The 20,798-nt window shown below is 38.4% G+C and overlaps 2 protein-coding genes across 2 annotated transcripts; both read left to right on the top strand.

Moving 5' to 3' along the window:
- Positions 1–2,198: 2,198 nt before the first annotated feature.
- On the top strand, positions 2,199–11,588 carry LOC144980800 (uncharacterized). The gene is made up of 2 exons (XM_078928610.1): positions 2,199–2,297; positions 9,561–11,588. The coding sequence occupies exons 1-2, from the start codon at positions 2,252–2,254 to the stop codon at positions 10,385–10,387; spliced, it is 873 nt and encodes a 290-aa protein (XP_078784736.1). The 5' UTR covers positions 2,199–2,251; the 3' UTR covers positions 10,388–11,588.
- A 6,458-nt stretch (positions 11,589–18,046) lies between these two features.
- On the top strand, positions 18,047–20,471 carry LOC144980799 (uncharacterized). Its single transcript, XM_078928609.1, has 2 exons — positions 18,047–18,164; positions 19,006–20,471. Exons 1-2 carry the CDS (start codon positions 18,119–18,121, stop codon positions 19,851–19,853), a joined length of 894 nt encoding a protein of 297 aa, XP_078784735.1. The 5' UTR covers positions 18,047–18,118; the 3' UTR covers positions 19,854–20,471.
- Positions 20,472–20,798: the final 327 nt, after the last annotated feature.

The following is a 20,798-nucleotide window of genomic DNA, read 5'->3' as shown; positions in this document are numbered from 1 at the left end:
GGTCATATGGTGTGGATGGAACGTTTATATTAGATGCTACTTCTCGGGTTTAAAAATAATACACCTTCCCTAGGCACTCCATGAAGGAATAATGCGTTTATCATTTTAAAAAAAACAACAAAAAACAACAACCCAAAAAAACTCATGACCGCCAGCCGGACATAACGCACCAACACACCAACACACACTATGTGACCTTTGAACGTTTATAGTCTGATTGTCTGATTGGTAGAATTTAGTGATAACTACGCGTAAAAATGGCTGGCTAAAAACAATAACAAAGAGCTGAGTGACATCAATTTCGTTCTTTCTATAGATAAGCCAAGCCATCAAACTATTGTTACATGTCAACAGAAATCCCCCATGTTGTCACAGAGAGATGGCATCGCCTAGGAATTCCATGAAGGAATACAAACAATCCATCTAACAACCGTCAGATGTCACCAGGAATCCCCCATGTTGTCACAGTGAGATGGCATCGCCTAGGAATTCCATGAAGGAATACAAACAATCCATCTAACAACCATCAGACGTCAACAGGAATCACCCATGTTGTCACAGTGAGATGGCATCCCCGAGGAATTCCATGAAGGAATATAGATAAAATCCATCAAAAAAAAAAAAAACGTCTGATGTGAACATGAAGCGCCCTTTGTTATGCCAAGTGAGCAAATTGCCTGTGTTAATAAAAAATTCGACGGGACTGTCATGGTCCCAAGTGAGTAAAGAGCTACTCGACTATGCATAAAGATATGCAGAATAAGGCCCCAGAATTTACTAGTTACTATAAATAAAAAACAATTAACGATTTGTTTAAGATGAAATAAAAAGAAAGATGAAATTTAATTTAATGAGATGAATAGGGATTACGGCCGTTACAAATAGAAAGATTGAGATATTACATAACTTATGACAATATAATATCTGGTTTGTAAGGCTCCACTTCCAGGCAGATGAGAAGTGTTGAATTGGTTTGTAAGGTTTCTTGATCTGTCGAAGATTGCACTATCAAAGGTAAAAGCTACGGTGTCTTGATGGTGGAGATAAAAATATCCACAAAGTACCAAAAGATAAAAATCTTCAAATATATATGAAGAATGGAGCGGCTGGCCGTCCGGCATAGATTGTAGAGAGAAGTGAGTGTAAAATGTTAGACCTATCAGCTTTTATAATAAGTGGCTACGTGACAGAATGTAGAACGAAAAGTATTCACTAATTTGATATTAATTCGAGGGAAGGCTATAAAAGGAAAGATGATCGAATAGTAGAAGGTAAAGTTTTTCTAAGCCTACCGAAATATAACTGGAGTGAGATGAATTCAGTTCTTATTAAAATAAAAATTAATAAGGAAATTGTGAACAATCTTTACTGTGACAGGGACCCCAGATCGATCACGGTCATGTTGCGTGTGAAACGAGTGCTCTACCAATCGAGCTATCGGGACCCCCTAAGCCTATTGGTCACCTCAAAATCACTAGAAAAAAATTGGAAATTTAAAAAATACTCATTGTATTGCGGCAAAGTGGTCTTGTGGTATGACACTCGCTTTCGAATCGGAATGTTCTGGGCTCGAGCCTCGCTCGACGCATAGTTGAGTCCTTGGAAAAGGCTCTTTACTCATATTCTCTCACCGTACTCAGGTGTGAAATGAGTACCTGGCTGTTAACACCGTTGTCTCTGTCCGCAAAAAAAAAATGTAATATCGCCTAACGGGCGTCATGTCACGTCCTACATGTTATGTGTTGCTGTTGGCCAGGGTATCCCCTGTAAAGAAGTCGCTTTGAGCACGTTTAGTGGATATTGCGTTATAAAAATAATAATAATAATAATAATAATAATAATAATAATAATAATAATAATAATAATAATAATAATAATAATAATAATAATAATAATAATAATAATATTAATAATAATAATAATAATAATAATAATAATAATAATAATAATAATAATAATAATAATAATAATCTTTATTCTCCAAATTAAAAAAAGATCACGATTCTAAAAATTGTTCCATGAGGCAAACAACATAATTATCCCCCTTTATGTCACTAAATAAATGACAAACAAATTTCAGTTATCTCGGAATAGTGAAAAAATGACTTGTCAAGTTTTTAAAGTGAGCTCCTCTATCGCCATGCTGGTGTCCGGCTTTGACTGTATGAATCTCATTTTAAACGTTGATGATAAGAATACAAAAATCGACACGAACCACTTGCGTTTTAGAAATCGACAGGAGCTCAGCACGATGTTTCTTCAACTCGTTTTTCTTATCAGCGTTTTAACTTCATCTGGTAAGTTAAACTTAAAAATCTTTTCTTTTGACGGTAAAGGCTATTATAATAAAAACAACAAAAGTTAAAGAGTTTTTATATAACTTATATATGACTTCCAAGGTTACACAGTATTGTTTGTTCGTCCGTTATACTTCCGGATGGCAATGTTGTGAGCTTCTTAGCTTAGCGCATACTATCTATTAGTTTACGTTTAAAGATAGTATTTTTGTATATTTTTGCATGGACAAAATGTAAGGCCGAAACACACTGGACTGGCATAATTAATCTTAGCGTTGTGACTGGTTGTTCTGATGAGGTGTGTGATTTGTGAGTTTAGTTCACTCGTAGGAAGCATCGAACCTTCTTGAGTAATATTGTTCACGTCTAACTGGTCATTTTACATTCATGTGTTGGACCGTCGCCATCGTTTACATATAGCCTGACCGTAGCCATTGTAAAGTCATAGCCTGACACTGACCAAAATATGACGTCAAAAGACCAGTCTTTTGCCACAAAAGTAAACAAATCGTGAGTTGTATTCAATAGTTCAACCTATGAAATAACTTGTTTCCATGAGCTCTACTCACTGCTCATACGGAAAACAAGGCTTTGCAACTTGTCAAAGTTTTGCTCCTATAGATAGTTCGAAGATGACGTCACTCAGGTCTTTGTTATTGTTTTTGCCATCCGCGTTTGTGAGTTGTTCTCACTAAACTGTATTAACCAGACTATAAAAGTTCATGGTTACACATAGTTTGCGTGTTGGTCCGTTATACTTCCGGATGGCAATGTTGTGAACTCCCTGGCCAAGCGCATTCTATCTATATATTCACAGTCTAGTTACACATTGATCTGGTTACACATTATCTGGTTACACATTGATCTGGTTAATCATTGATTTGGTTACTCACTGAACTGGTTACACATTGATCTGGTTAATCATTGATCTGGTTACACATTGGTCTGGTTACGTATTGATCTGGTTACACATTCATCTGGTTACACATTCATCTGGTTACACATTGCTTGAACGTTTGCTCTCTTGCTATGCATCAGTAGACCTTTCTTACAGGGAGGGAGCTGGAACAAATCAATGCCTTTACAGTGGGAGAAGGGTCTGTCATCTCAAGGTGTGAATCTTTTTCTCACCGTATCAGCTCTTAGTTTGTTGACATCATTTGCTCTGCTGTCTCCATACATTAGACACATAAACTTTTCAAGCTTTGATAAAACATCTTGATGTAGCACTTCTTGATTTTCCAATTCAGAAAATAAGTGTGTGAAATCTTGGTGTTTTGTCAATAGAGCAAATGGACGTACTTTTCCTTTTCCAGCAAAGCAGCTGGTAGTGTCACAACCTGTGAAACTGTGAAATCCCAACATATAGCATCACTTATTTCTGGTGATAATTTGCTAGAAAGGTTTGTGATGTTGAGAAACTTTCTGTTTTCCCCTGAACCTGTGTCAAAAAGTAAAGGGACTTCAATTTTCTTTGCAAATACCAAAAGCAACAAAAAGACATCAGTATCTGGTGATCTTACAACAATTTCTTCCTTGAGTGTTGAGCTGCATATGTACAGTGAACAATAATTTTGGTGTCAGCTTCTTCGTGACTGCAATCCAGCTCAGGCATTGGTCTAGAGTCTGTGGTTATTCCATTCTCACTGCTCAGCTGTACACATGTGTTTTCGATCGCAAAGAAAATGTTTCTGCCTTGGAGTTTTGATGCGTATTTGTCTGACTCCCATTCTTGTAAAATTAGCTTCCAGTCGCTTGGCACTTTTGTTAACGGTCCTCCAATAAGAAAAGTGTTATTTGAAGAATCACCCCTTCGAGATCTTTCTGTTGCTTTTATTGAATCCTCGAGGTATCTGTCTGTAATGAAAAGAAGGTCTGTAGACTTTGGGAGTGTGCTGAACAGTTTCAGAGCCAGTTCACCAAATGTTTCTAGTAATGAAACCAATGCTTGGAGAACTGCATTGCCATCAACAATGTAGATGCTTGTCAGGAAATTCATTCTTGAGTCAGCAATTTCATATTTCTCCATTCTATTCATAAGTGTAGCTTTGTTTGTCTTCAAGAAAGATCCATCACTTGTTGCTAAAGCCCACGGAACTGGGCTTAGTGGATAGCACATCACTTTACGAAGATCAATGTTATGATACTGGCTTAACATGAGCAACTGGCCAAACATATCTCTTTGTGCTGTAATTTTCAATGTTTTCGTTTTGTTGGAACTTATTTTACTATGACGAGCATCTTTTTGAGTCAATTTCTTCCTGCAGCTTTCATGGTACTTTGCTTCACGTGATATCAGACAATAATTTTCTGTCAACCCTATCAAGTGGCTATCTCCTCTGAAATGGGCAGCTTCACATATGGAAGATTTTGAAGACTCTGTTTGACACTTTACAAGCTTATCTTTTCTTCTGTTTACATATTTCTCTTTTTGCTGACAAATGATACATTCATCTGGAAAGCAAGGTCCTGTCAGTGATTCAACACATCTTCTTTTAAGACTATTATCTTCATTACTGTTGGATTCCAGTTTTCTTTTCTTTTCAAGCCGTACATATTTCAGGCTAGTGAAACTTTTCAAACAATGACGATGGAAGCCATGTTCTTGACCTGGGTGATCTGGAAGATTGTCACAGATGTGTGCACATCTTACATTGATGTCATCACTCTCAAGTCGAATTATCTTAACTATTTGAACATTTTCCCATGCCTCCTCTGTAAAAGTTTTTAGGAAACCGTGATTTGCTAAATTGGGATAATGAATAAACACCACTGTTTTTCTTCACTGTCCATTCGGAAGCCATTACACAATCAAGTTGATGAGTTAAAATATTGATGTGAGCTTATAATGTCAATTTATTTTGTCATATTATTTCATTCTGAAATTTAAAAAAAAAGAAAGAAAAAGGTTAGGAACAATCGACACTCTAACAATGGGGAGGATTACTATACCCGCTAGCCATTTTGAAATCAAATTTTATAAAAAAGAGCTGGCTAGTCTAGTAAGACAACTAATCAATGATGAATTATTTAATTTTGGGTGAGGCATACAGAAAGAGTTCTTATCTTAGGTCATGTCTAAGGGAAAAGGAAACATATGGAAAGGGACACATGAATGTAAACAGTGAAACACAAAGCAGAATTTTCATGTCAACACAATTTTGTTGTCATAGAAAGACAAATCGAATGATAGGGTATACTATAGATATCAGCATCTTTCACATTTTCCCATCTAATAAGCGTTCTATCATTTAAAGAAAACCAACAATATGATGCTTTTCATCTTAGTTGGTGTTATCTTAATATATGTAGCAGGCTTTATGGACTTACTTATGGACGTACTTATATGATGTCAGCTTTTATCAGTTATAATATGAAAACAGGCAATAGGCAAGCACAAAGACTAACCCTCATTAGTCATAGGTTTTTAAAAAATAATTGAAGCATGTTGTTTTCTTTTGGGTGTTGAAGAGGATATACTATTTTGGTCTCTCTGACTAAACGTACATTTGGGCGCTGATATTGATATAACCTATTTGAGGTGCTAGCGCCCTAAAAAGGCCAATAAACAAACAAAGACTAACCTGAAACCGAAACTATAGAAAAATATGGGAAGGGACACATGAATGAAAACAGTGGAACACAAAGCAGAATTTTCATATTTCATGTCAACACAACTTTGTTCTCACAGAAAGACAAATTGAATGTTAGGGTACATTATAGACATCAACAGTTTAGTGTTACTTTTTTCCTTTCATAAGTACCAATGGTGAATCTAATAATTCGCATTATAATATTTTCTTATGACAAGAACTGCAAACCCTTATTTTTTAAATAGTTATTTCAGCAAAGCTGACACTGAAAAGCTGATTTCAGTGTTTACCTGGACCTTACCCTAAAAAAGTGAGTGAGCATCATGCTTACCGGACCCCCCCCCCCCCCCAAACCAGAGTCAGACTAGATGTGACCCCCCCCCCCTCCCCATCTCTCCTTGGGCTGATGTAATTAAAAATGATCCCTAAGTACCAAATTTCTCCTGTCATATTACAATAAACTGCTTTTATTTTGCTATAAACCTTTCTCTAATCCACCAAGGGGAATAACTGCTCTGTCAACAGTACAATCACAAAATATCCAATATCTTCAAAACTAGTGAATAAAAATTTACGAAATTTTAGATTTAGGTCTAGCTATACACAGGCTATAACACTTTCTCTTTGATGTATATAGAAATATGTAATGTTCTAAAGTTATATAACAGTGTCTGTGAAACTTTTTTGAAAATTTTAATATTTTAAAATTCATCCTTGAAGTTCATACATACTAAATACTCTCAAGATATGAAGTGAGTAGAAAAGTGCCAGAAGACAATAGAGAATAAAAATTTTTTTCGCGGCGGTGGTGGGGTTTGAACCTGCGACCTTATTGGTACGACAACTCCGCCTGGCAGGTGAGAGCGTGGCTCTACCGTGTGAGCTATCCACGAACACAAAAATATTCGTTTCAAACCCAAAGTCATTTCTAGATCCCTCTCTCACCCACTTCTTGAGATCGCCGATTCGTTCACCACCATCGCGAAGTAATTTTGACCAGCAGTTAAGCTTAATAGCCAATATTCTCATCACAAACATATAACATAGAAACGATTGAGACATTGAGTATGCTCCGGTGTATGGGGTGAATTTTTAATTCAGAAAAGTGAGTGGAGCAGGCACTTATGTTGGTAACAACAAGATATGAAGTGAGTAGAAAAGTGCCAGAAGACAATAGAGAATAAAATTTTTTTTCGCGGCGGTGGTGGGGTTTGATCTGGTTACCAACATAAGTGCCTGCTCCACTCAATGTCTCAATCGTTTCTATGTTATATGTTTGTGATGAGAATATTGGCTATTAAGCTTAACTGCTGGTCAAAATTACTTCGCGATGGTGGTGAACGAATCGGCGATCTCAAGAAGTGGGTGAGAGAGGGATCTAGAAATGACTTTGGGTTTGAAACGAATATTTTTGTGTTCGTGGATAGCTCACACGGTAGAGCCACGCTCTCACCTGCCAGGCGGAGTTGTCGTACCAATAAGGTCGCAGGTTCAAACCCCACCACCGCCGCGAAAAATTTTTTTATTCTCTATTGTCTTCTGGCACTTTTCTACTCACTTCATATCTTGTTGTTACCAACATAAGTGCCTGCTCCACTCACTTTTCTGAACTAAATACTCTGAACCTTGAATTTAGTTATTATTTATCTAATATAGTCTATATACATCAGTGCAATCCAAATTTTTGACATGTGTGATGAAAACTAAGGAAGCTATGGCAGTTCAAAGTTTGGCAGTGGGAAGCTCATTTTAACGCACTTGATGACCTTTCAAGGGCATTAACTCTGTGAAGATGACACTTTTTTTGGCAGCCGGCCAGAAATGGAAAGCCCACACATTATATTTACTTAAAAAACTGGTCTCATAAAATCCCCAGGGGGAGGGAGTGTTTCGCGCATTGGCCCTGGGTCTAATTCATCTGGTTACACACTGAGCTGGTTACACACTGAGCTGGTTACACACTGAGCTGGTTACACATTGATCTGGTTACGTATTGATCTGGTTACACATTGCTCTAGTTACACATTGATCTAGTTACGTATTGATCTGGTTGCACACTGAGCTGATTACACAATGATCTGGTTACGCATTGATCTGGTTACACATTGATCTGGTTAATCGTTGATCTGGTTACGTATTGATCTGGTCACACATTGGTCTGGTTACACATTGATCTGGTTAGGCATTGATCTGGTTACACATTGATCTGGTTACGTATTGATCTGGTTACGTAATGAGCTGGTTACACATTGATCTGGTTACACATTCATCTGGTTACACACTGAGCTGGTTACACACTGAGCTGATTACACACTGAGCTGGTTACGCATTGATCTGGTTACGTATTGATCTGGTTACACATTGATCTGGTTACACATTAATCTGGTTACACATTGATCTGGTTATGTATTGATCTGGTTACACATTGATCTGGTTACGTATTGATCTGGTTACACATTGATCTGGTTACGTCTTGATCTGGTTACACATTGATCTGGTTACACATTAATCTGGTTACACATTGATCTGGTTATGTATTGATCTGGTTACACATTGATCTGGTTACACATTAATCTGGTTACACATTGATCTGGTTATGTATTGATCTGGTTACACATTGATCTGGTTACACATTAATCTGGTTACACATTGATCTGGTTATGTATTGATCTGGTTACACATTGATCTGGTTACACATTGATCTGGTTACGCATTGATCTGGTTATGTATTGATCTGGTTACACATTGATCTGGTTACGTATTGATCTGGTTACGTATTGATCTGGTTAATCATTGATCTGGTTACACATTGATCTGGTTACGCATTGATCTGGTTCCGTATTGATCTGGTTCCGTATTGATCTGGTTACACATTGATCTGGTTACACATTGATCTGGTTACACATTGATCTGGTTACACATTGATCTGGTCACACATTGATCTGGTTACTCCTTGATCTGGTTGCACACTGAGCTGGACCTGGAAATGGAGTTAATTATTCGGATGGATGGATAACTACTTATCAAGTGTCCCACTGGGACGACCAAAGAATGACCAAGAAACCAATCCATGAATTAACCAAGCAAAAGCAACCCCTGGGGCCACTACCAGTCAAATGAAGGTACCCACCAGTCACATCCAACCTCTACAAAATAGATAAGGAACAAATAATAATAAATTGAGAAACAGACCGTGAATGGATGAAAAATTAACTTACACATAGCCTAACTTTAATTGATTATTAAAAATGTACCATAATTCTTTTGTTTAATTATGTGTTAACGTGTTATTGTGTGAGGCTATTCTGTCAATTTACATTAAAGTATTTCTGCTTTAACGGATATTAATACTTACCTTCTGAACCTAATCTATCCCGATATATAACGTGCCAAAATCTACCACCACTTCTACTACCTATTTCTTTAAACTCAAAATGTTATTACTATCTGTCGAGTTGTCAGGAATTTTAACCCAACTATAACAGGGTAAAGAGGTACCAGACGACTTATGTCTTTGGGGAAAACTTTCTTACTTCTATTTGTCTCTACCTACTTGCCACTTCTCCTACATAGACGCAACACCTTGCTTTATAACAAAAATTAACCTTAGCTTTTTTGTGTGTCTCTCTCCTCCCCCCCCCCCCTCCCTTTCCCCCCGTTCCACCTAAAGCATTCTCACATGACATTGCCCAACGATGTCCCACAGAATTACTTGGAGAAAGAACTCTCAAAGTTTTCGGAGACCGTTGTTACGTATTTGAAGTCAACCAGTTGAAAACATTTCGAGACGCCCATGAGCACTGTCTAGACAATGGAGGCAATTTGGCAATGCCGAAATCGCAAAAAATCAACGATTTCCTTCAAAATGAATTGAAAAATGGTTTTGAAAATACTGATCGCGACGTCTGGATTGGCATTGAATCTATTCCAGTAAGATCCTTTGGATTCGAACCCAGTTGGGTGGATGGGACTTCTACAGATTACGTTAATTATTACTACTCGAACTATAAAGGTTCTATGGGGTGTGGTACAATGTGGGTCGAAACTGGGAAATGGTTTCTTGTAGAATGCACCAGCATCGATTGGAACATGAATGGAAAGCATCCCTTTGTTTGCGAGTTTCCTCGTACAAATCAAGAAATTATAACGATAGCGCCTCCAAAAACGACAACAAACTTAATGTTAAACAAAACGATTCTAACTCAGACAACAACATCCACGGCGACATCAAGCTCGACATCACTAACAAAAACACCAACATCGACAATAATATCAAAATTAACACCACCGACAACAAAAATGCCCACAACATCAACAGCAAAGCCACCCATGTCCACTTTGAAACAAACGCAATCCGCTACTACTATCCCAACAACAACAACCACAGCTGCTGTCACAACAACGTGCCGATCGATCATATGTGAACTTGACTGTTATTTGGATGGCTACATTACCAATCCCGTCACGGGCTGTTTGGAATGTGCTTGCAATCATTGACCCGCAGTAAACTGTCAGTACAACCGTCACCTTTATATTCTTAAGGGAAGGCAATTTTTCACAGTAATAAGTGAAGCAATTGCACATCAATTTTTCACAGTAATGTTTTTTTTTAATCAAAAAGAGCTCTATAACCGCCATGCTGTTCCTAACTGCTGTAATGCAATAGTTTGCTCATTAACTGATCAGAGGATAAAGAGGCGTGGCCCTCGTGTCGTTTCACTAGAACAACATCATTATCATAGGAAATGTGCGCATTGACCCTGGGACTCTGATTGGTGAACACCGGCGGATGTTGAACCAGGGACTATTTAATATGTCAATATTAGAGGGGAGGAAACCGAGAGACTCGGGGTTGTGAACAGTAGTGGGGAATGAACTCGAGAATACGGGATTTAGACACAAGTGGGAACTTGAGCTTTGGTTGTTTTTTTTGTTTGTTTTTTTTTTTGTTTTTAAAAACATGTATAGCGCAATATTCACGTTAGTGCTCAAGCGCTTTACAAGGGGTCCCTAGCCAACAGCAACACTGAATATAAAGAACGAGACATGACGACTGTTAGGCGATATTACACTTGTTTTCCGGTTAGAGACACTGCTGTTAAAAGCCAGGCACTCATTTTACACCCGAGTATGGTTATAGAATGTGATTAAAGACCCTTTTCGAAGGACTCAACTATGCGCCGAGCGAGGCTGGAACCCAGGACCTTCCGACCCGAAAGCGAGTGTCATACCACAAGACGCATCACCGTATGGACAAGAGACCAAGAGATATTACAACAAGTGGAGAGCAAACCAGGAGTTTGAAATGTGAACGCCGGCTGTGCGAGTAAACCTGGGGCTATGGGAGGGGAACACATATGGGGAGTGAACACAGTACCACGTGATATGAAGCGGGGAGTAATCTCGGGATTACCTATATGATGTAGACATCAGTGGGGAGTGAACCTGGGGCTATTAGAGTTGGATAACACTCGTGAGTAAACACAGAACCACTGTATATTGATGCCAGTGGGGAGTGAACACTGGACTATGAGACGAGGACACCAATGTGGATTGAACCCGGGACTTTGGGAGGTGAACACCATTGGGGAGTGAGTTCAAGGCTATGAGAGGTGCACACCAATGGGGAATGAACCCGAGACTATGGGATTATTATTATTATTGTTATTATTATCATCATCATTATTATTATTATTATTATTATATTATTATTATTATTATTATTATATTATTATTATTATTATTTTATTATTATTTATTATCACCATTATTATTGACTTGACTTACTGACTTAGATGCCTTTCGCGTCTCGACCGAAAGATCGGGTCGCCTTGGCTGTTTCCAGTATTTCCTGTGTGAGGTGTCTCCAATATTGCCGGTCCTCTGCTAGGGTTCTCAGATTTTCAAGGTCCCCTGCCGTTATGAGACTAATGCTTTGTCCAAGTGTTGTGAGGTTTTTGTTTAGGATCACAGGGAGTGTTGTGATCGGTCTTCCTCTGAAAAGGTTCCCGTGTTTTTGGAAGTATCCCGACATGGCTTGGTTTGCTGGTATGTTTTTGTCCTGCGTAGTATGTGACCGAAAAGTTGCCATCGTTGTTGTAAAATGTCAAGGGAGATTGGTCTTTCTTTTGTGATCTTATAGAGTGATTCATTTGAGATCTTTTTGGGGTATTTGATGTCCAGTACCCTTCTTAGCTGTGTGCGATGGAAGGCATCCAGATGTTCTTCTTCGGATTTTGTCAACGCCCAAGTGCCGCAGTTATACAGAAGTACCGGTTTTACAAGAGCATGGTACAGTTTCAGTTTGGTTTTTCTCTTTATTTTGTCACCTCTAATCCATACATTGGTGAGTTTACTGAGTGCGGCGTTTGATAGCTGTTTTCTTCTTTGTACATCCTCGGTGTCTCCAATTAGTGAGCCGACTTTCTTTGTTCTTTTCCATTCCTCTTTGTTCCTCGATATTGTTGTAAATTCGGTTTTATTGGCATTGACTTGGAGGTTATATTTCATGAGGGTATTTTGTATGATGTCTATATTTGCTGGTGTTGATCCAATAAAATCGACATCATCTGCATAGGCGATTTCTCTAGGGATTGCATTCTCAATATGAGTCGTTGGTTTTGGAATGACTTTTCGAACTTCTTTCAGAGCGTGTTCTAAGTATATTGTGAACAGAATCGGGCTCAGACTATCTCCTTGGGGGGTCCCGATGTTACTTTCGAACTGCGTCTGTTTTGTGGCCCCGTATATCCTTGGTTGTATCTTTGTGTTGCTGAGGAGAAATCGGATTATTCGGAGCTCGTCTTCGTCTACTATTTCTGTTAATATCTCCAAAAGTTTTCCTCTGTCGATCGTATCAAAGGCTGCGGACATATCGATTCCGGTTATTGTTATGGATATGTTTTCTTTGAGTGCCTTTGCTGCCAACCATTTATGTGTCCATAGAACGTCCGATGTGCTTCGGTCTTGGCGAAACCCGCTTTGGCTATGTGATAGGTATTTTTCTATTTTCGGTCTAATTCTGTTGAGGACAATAGTTGACAGTGTTTTTCTTATGGTATTCAGTAATGTTATTGGGCGCAGGTTGTTTACGGGTCCTTTCGTTTTTCCTGGTTTTTGTATTGTAATTAGGACACCGCTGTTTATGTCCCAGTCTTTGTGTGTTGAGAATGTTTTGTTCATTATGTTTGCAATGCTCAGATCCAGGGAGAGTGTACCGCATTTCAGCAATTCAGCGGGAATTTCATCTTCGCCTGGGGATCTGTTATTGTTTAGGCACTTTATGCTATTTCTAACTTCAGTTGTTGTGATGCGGTTGTTTAGGTCTCTAGGGTTTCCTGAGAAGGGCGATATTTGTGAGACTTGTTTGTGAAATTTCTGCTGGAAGTGGTCAGTTACAATGTCAAGGATATCGTTGGGATTTGTTGTCTGTTTGCCAAATTTATCCTGTAGTTTTGGGTTCTCGAATGGTTTTCGGTTCAGAGATTTCGTCGCTTTGAACATAGACGATGCGTTATTTTTGGACTTTTCTATGTCTTCCACTTTTTTGTCTAATTCCTCGTTTCTGTGTTTTATTGTAAGTGATCGAATTGAATGCAGTATTTTGTTTCGTTCCGTTTTCAGGTTTATTATTTCTTCCGAGTCTTTCGTGTTTTGTATCCTGATCCTAAGTTCTTTTTGTTGCCGCGATAGATCGTTAATAGCGATGTTAGGCGTTCGATTTGGTTTGTTCTTAGTTGTATTAATAGAGCCTGCACTTTCTTCCCCCGCTTCATTATTATTATTATTATTATTATTATTATTATTATTATTATTATTTTATTATTATTATTATTATTATTATTATTATTATTATTATTATTATTATTATTATTATTAATCATTATTATCATATATCTCTGCTCCCTTTTAATTTTATTTCGGTCTGATAATTTCAATTCAATGGAAGTTGCCGACAAGATGTGACCGAATAAGTTCTTCAATAATTGAGATTAATCTACATAAAATATCTTAATTAAACGAAAAAAATCTTCAAGTTTCACCGACATCACATAATGCGAAACAACAGAACCTATTTTTCTTATCTACGAACGATAACTCTTATCAGTTATGTTGGCGGAAGAGGTGGCAGTGTGTGCGTTGATCTTTAACAATACAGTTATGAAAAACACCATTCTTGTACTGCTCTATTTGATAACAAACATTACTGTGAAAAAATTGCTGCGCAATACGATTCAATAGTCTGATGTCACGTCCGCCCAGCAACCAGCAACTTGGTTCTAAACAAAGAAATTCGGTACTTTTTTATTATTCATGCTGGCTAGAACGTGATCAGAATGTATAAACGTCAAAACATGATCAGATTTATAATGTTTTTCTCCTCTGCATACACTTTTATGCTCGTCGGAGAAGCATTTCATAAGGGCGGTGATGGAGATAATGGTGTCCGCCATTGTTCTGATAGTTTAGAACCAGTTACTATGCGCCATTACGAGGGAGGTGACGTCACGACTGTTGAACCCTATTGTTTCAATTGTTACAGTGAAAAAATTGCCTTCCAAACTTCAGGCCTGATATTGACCAAAATTTTACGTCACAAAAGAAGACGACGATCATCAGACGAAAGTGAAAAGTGAGTTGTTGTAAGAAAAGCTCAAGGATTCTATTGGTTGGGCTATTGATTACAACTCAAAATTATTCCCTTCCCCCCCCCCTCCTCCCCCATCCCCCCACCCCCGTGATCTTCGTCTTCTTTAATGACGCATTTGGGGGGTTAGTGCGTAGACATCATTAAGTTATAGCCTGACACTGAAACCCAAAAAGACTGGCGTTTTGACGTCATTTTTGGTTTTTGCACCGCCTAGTGAGTTGTCGTTAGTAGTGCTCATGGAAACAAGTGGTCCCATTGGTTGAACTATTGAATACAACTCACGATTTGTTTTCTTTTGTGGCCAAACACTGGCATTTTGACGTCATTATTTGGTCGGTGCGTAGCCATCGTTATGTTATAGCCTGATATTGAAATAAAAAAGGACTGGCATTTTGACATCATTATTTTTTTTTGCACCGCCAAGGGAGTTGTCGTTAGTAGTGCTCATGGAAACAAGTGGTCCCATTGGTTGAACTATTGAATACAACTCACGATTTGTTTTCTTTTGTGGCAAAAGACTGGCATTTTGACGTCATTTTTTGGTCAGTGTCAGCGTGGCCTCGTAAAGTTATACTGACCAAAGATACTGACCAAAAAATGACGTCAAAATGCCAGTCTTTTGCCTCAAAAGAAAACAAATCGTGAGTTGTATTCAATAGTTCAACCAATGAAATAACTTGTTTCCATGAGCTCTACTAACAACAACTCACTAGGCGGTACAAAAACCAAATAATGACGGCAAACTGCCAGTCCTTTTGGATTTCGGTATCAGGCTATAACATAACGATACGAGCCTTTGATTTTGAAAATAGGCGGTGCACTTCAAAGGACATGGTTGACCGAAAGTGATGAGTGGTTGTGTAACACCAAAAGCCATGTGGCCTGGACCACGAGGTTTGTATATAATGGTTGCGTCACTGTCTCAACCGCTACGAAATTTGTGTTTTAAACTCTTTTGAATCAAATGACTACATCAACGTGTTCGTCTCATTCAGATGTGAAAATGATATAAAAATCAAGAAAATCGGCCGATAAATTAAGAAAATTGCTTTAAAAAAAGCTAAAATAAATAAATGCAATTTTTAAAATCAAATTTATTCGTAAAAAAGTTGGTTTTCAACCGATTGTTCTGAAAAAAAAGACCACTGTTCCTCATTTTTCAAGCTGGTTTCAGCAAGGTGAATTTCAAATTCCTCACAATTATATTTTTTTACTTTTAGATTTTAGCTGTTAGGCTTACTCAAACAGGTGTTACATTTTTTTGCAAAACAGAAGCGCAATACCTTGGCGGTTGACCGAGCAGAGAGCCTGTGATTGGTCAAAGACGATTGACTACACGAATAGATGGTGGCGGTAGATTAACCCTCAAGTGTTCAGATTATTTTTGGAGGAGTAGATAATGAGTTCCCTATATGGCCATGTCAATCATGTAGACATCCTTTGATGATATAAGCCTACCCTTTGATGTCTGAAGTCACATTTTCGTTTCCTACAGTCACTCATGGCTAAACTCCACCCAGAAACGATTTCATAGGTCTGACCATAACCATACTTCAAACTGTTGTTCTCGTGAGTTTTTTTTTATCAAAGAACGATTGGCTATTGAGCATCTTGACCCTTCAACGATTGGTCGTTCTGACAGATCACGTGTCAATAGCTGTCAACTATGCATTGAGTCTTCGCTGAAGCATAAGAAGACGGCCATAGGATAGTTGCTTCACCAGTCACCACCTTGATGAATATATTATCCAGGCATGGTTGATAGGTAAAAAAGCCAAATCATGTTCTAGTTACCTTTGAAACATACAAAGTATATTACTGATCTCGTCTCAATGAGATATAAACAATGATATAAAAATCAAGAAATCGGCCGATTAATAAAAAAGTTGTTGAAAAAAAAGCAAAAATAAAGAAAAACAATTTTCAAAATCAAATTTATTCGTAAAACAGTTGGTTTAGGTTACAATAATTGCCATCAATTCCACGTCGCGCTGGGAGACGCTACCAGTAAAGTAAGGAAATTGAAGAATGGGGTCCCTCAGGGTTCGGTACTTGCGCCAATGTTGTTTAACGTTTACATTACTGATATGTCGAACACTTCCTCCCAGGGTCTGGGATACGCGGACGACTGGGCACTCGTTACTCAGAGTAAAGTGCGGACCCGTCTCGAGAGCGTACCCAGCGAGGGCGTTACCAGACTCAAATCCTACTTCGACAAGTGGTACCTGAAGATGAACACTTCAAAAACCGTGGCCACTGCATTCCACCTATGCAGTGCATGGCACACCCGTAAACTGAACGTCCTCCACTCCCATATGAGCCGCATCCAAAATACTTAGGAGTGACGCTGGACCGCAGCCTTACCTACCGGGTGCATCTCGAAGGAGTTTCCCGAAAGATAGAGAACCGCAACCGTCTTTTGAGGAAGCTGGCGGGATCGAATTGGGGCGCTAGCCAAGCACTCCTTAGAACGTCCGCCCTGGCACTATGCTATTTCACCGCGGAGTATTTCACTCCAGTGTGGGGTAGAAGCAGAAACGTTGAGAAGGTAGATGTGAAACTTTGCAAGTCAATGCACGTAGTGTCAGGAACGCTGGCAACAACTAGTGAATGGGGCCCGATAATGGCAGCGATCCAGCCCCCCGATGTCCGGAGGGAGACGATTACGGTAAACTGGCTGAATACGATCCGAGAGAGAGGGAATGGCGATACCAGTGGCGCCCCAGTTTCTAGCCGAAATAAGTCCCGGCAACCCTTGTACGCAGCTTCCCTGACTACGGACAGAGATGCATATACGAGATGGAAGTCGGTTTGGACGAATTCAATCCCTCGTGGGGGCGGGGACGTACACTCCTCTAAGCTTGGTGAAAAGTTGCCAGGCTTTGATACCAGTAAGAGGAGACACTGAGTGGCTGCAAATCGGCTTCGTTCGAGGAGCTGCCTAACAACAAGTGCGCTTCATCAGTGGGGACTTTCCACCTGTCCCACATGTACCCGATGTGGGCAAGAACCTGAAACGGCAGAGCATCTAGTTGAACGGTGTGTTGTGACGATGCTACCGGGCGTGTTCGAGACGGTGCACAAGCGCGGACCGGACTTTGCTGATTGGGTCGATCGTAATAACGTAGTAGTGTGAGAACCATAAGAGACTGCTGCCATCAAAGTGATGTGTCAAATAACCAATAGAATAGTCTCTGGCTCTCCCTACTTCTGTCGCCGAACAAGCGTCATGTCATGTCCTACATGTTAAGTGTTGCTGTTGGCCAGGGAACCCTTGTAAATCACTTTGAGCACGTGTAGTGGATATTGCGTTATATAAAAGCTCAAGATCTGTTTAATTGTTCCATGAGGCAAAAAACATAATTATCCCCTTTTACGTCACTAAATAAATGACAAATAAATCTTAGTTCTCTCTGAATGTTGAAAAGACGACTTGTAAAGTTTTGAAAGTCAGCTCCTCTGTCGCCGTGCTGGTGTCCGGCTTTGACTGTATGAATCTCATTTTAAACGTTGATGATAAGAATATAAAACTCGACACGAACCACTTTCGTGTTAGAAATCGACAGGAGCTCATCACGATGTTTCTTCAACTCGTTTTTCTTATCAGCGTTTTAATTTCATCTGGTAAGTTAAAACTTATAAATATTTATATTGACAATAATTAAAATGATAATAAAGATAATAATAACTTTATACCACGATTTACTATTAAATAGCGAGTAGATGACCTCAGAATCAACACGAATCTGTCCTGTGTGTGTTTGAATGTGTCACGTATACCATATGGAATTATAATTTTAAGATTTTATCAATATAGACGGAACTAAATTGACATCATTCAGCTCTTTGCACACCAGTGTGTTTGAATGTGTCATGTCTACCACATGGAATGAAAAATTAAGGATTTTTATTTGATAAATGTTTGCACGGAAGAAAGAATGATTCTCGTCAACATCATAACGGAAGTAAAGATACAAGAATATCAACATTGATCTCAAATGGAATAATCATTCTACGGGCATAATATGCCGACTGAAGACGTGGGTGGAAACCACAGAAACATGTGTTTCGGCCATTTATTTGAGTGAATCCATTTATATATATATATATATATATATATATATATATATTATATATATTATATATATATATATATATATATATATATATCTTTATTATATATATATATATATATATATATATATATATATATATATATATATATATATATATATATATATATATATATCTCAATAAACGTAAACAGTATGTAAACGATTTTAAGTTTTCACGTAGCCATTGTTCTCTAATCGAAACTTTATTTCTACTTATTATCTAGGTTTAATTTTATAAAACCTTGCTTTATATGTAGTTGAGTAGGCCTATGTAACGATTAACCACATTTTTTTGTTGGTCTTTCTCTCTCTCGCTCTATCTATCTCCCCCTCCCCTGTTCCACCTGAAGCATTCGCAAATGAAGTTGTCAAACGATGTCCCACAGAATTACATGGAGACACAACCCTCAAAGTTTTCGGCGACCGTTGTTACATATTTGATATCCACCAGTTGAAAACATTTCAGGACGCCCATGCGCACTGTCTAGACATTGGAGGCAATTTGGCAATGCCAAAATCGGAGAAAATCAACAACTTCCTGAAAGATGAATTGAAAAATATTGTTAAAAATAGTGATGATCCCCATTTATGGATTGGCATTCAATCGGTTCCAGTAAATCGATTTGGATTCACACCGAAATGGGTGGATGGGACTTCGCAAGATTACGTTAATTATCACTACCCGAACTATAAAGATTCACTGGGGTGTGGTATTCTGCGGGCTGAAACCGGGAAATGGTTTCTTTTACAATGCACCGACATGTATTGGAGCATGATTAAAAAGCATCCCTTTATTTGTGAGTTTCCCCCTGTAGATCCAGAAATAATAACATCATCAACATCAAAACCACGAGTAAAACCAAGTCAACCGATAACACCCCCATTATCAACCTCAAAACCACGAGTAAAGCCAACATCATCAGCAACAGCACCAACAATCACAACACCCCAAATATCCCCACTATCAGTAGAATCCTCATCATCACCATCAACAACAACAACAACACCAACTAATACAACAACAATGAAAACAACGCCATCCTCACCACAATCACCACCATCCTATTCAACACCAACATCATCTCCAAAACCAAAAAACAAAACAACACTAATAACTGAAACACCACCAACAAAACCGGTTACAAAAAAAACAATCAACAACGAATACACCAATAAAACCACCAACAACAACCCATAAACCATAAACACCAACATCATCTTCATCAACGATAACAGCACCAACAAAAACAACCACAATGAAAACAACGCCATCTTCACCACAATCACAACCCTCCGATTCAACACAAACATTACCTCCGCAACCAAAAAAACCCACTAACAAATGAAAAACCACCATAAGGATGAAAAAATAAACATCAAGGGAGAGAACAACAGGAGCATCCGCAACGACGACGGTGACGATAACAATAACAACAACAACAACAACAACCATAGAATCAACAACTACAGAATCAACAATAACAACACCGTCGCCAACCAAACCCTGCAAAACCATCCAGACCCCCCAGGACAACATTAATCCGATTGACCCGGACAGGTCGATGGTTTTTAAATCTATTTTTTTGTTCCAGTCTTGCAAAATACAGTTACAAAGGAAAAAGGAAATGAATTCTAACGGTTTGAAAAAAAAAGTTGTTAACATGCTTAATTGTCCAGAATGCGTTCTTTTAAAAAATCATTAAATAAATTGAGCACAAATTTATTCAATGTTCTTTTTTTTCATTTTGCCTTCATTTCTTCGAATTTGCATAATTGATTAAATTATCTTCTGAAATAAACGCCTATTTCCTCAAAATTAATTCAGTATTTACATTTTTACATTATCGTTAGAGTTTTTACAATCCCTTACAATCCCAAGCTTCAGTCAACCTCCGTTTCTACTGAAAGAAAGAGCAAAGATCCAGATTGCCTACAGACCGAGCCGCCTCTGCAAGTAGTCATCAAGTTCAACTGTATTATGTATAGAGAGAGAGAGTGAAACTGACATCACTTTGCTCTTTGTTATTGTTTTCAGAGTGTCTATTCGTACTTACGGTACCGATTCAATTCAATTCAAAGGTTTAATTTAGGAATTGCCAATATGATTCATGCATTTACATATAATTTCAAATCAATATCGGTA

Source organism: Berghia stephanieae, chromosome 10, assembly GCF_034508935.2.
Source record: "Berghia stephanieae isolate SIO BIC M18660-M18661 chromosome 10, UCSD_Bste_1.3, whole genome shotgun sequence".
Lineage (NCBI taxonomy): Eukaryota > Metazoa > Mollusca > Gastropoda > Nudibranchia > Aeolidiidae > Berghia > Berghia stephanieae.
Note: the sequence above shows the minus strand (reverse complement) of the source record. Positions and strands in the feature narration are given on the sequence as shown.

Excerpts from the sequence above, each read along its gene's own strand:
- LOC144980800 (XM_078928610.1), top strand. The coding sequence starts at position 2,252 with ATGTTTCTTCAACTCGTTTTTCTTATCAGCGTTTTAACTTCATCTG. Across the intron at positions 2,298-9,560 it reads CAGCGTTTTAACTTCATCTG|CATTCTCACATGACATTGCC; the intron begins GTAAGTTAAACT and ends TTCCACCTAAAG.
- LOC144980799 (XM_078928609.1), top strand. The coding sequence starts at position 18,119 with ATGTTTCTTCAACTCGTTTTTCTTATCAGCGTTTTAATTTCATCTG. Across the intron at positions 18,165-19,005 it reads CAGCGTTTTAATTTCATCTG|CATTCGCAAATGAAGTTGTC; the intron begins GTAAGTTAAAAC and ends TTCCACCTGAAG.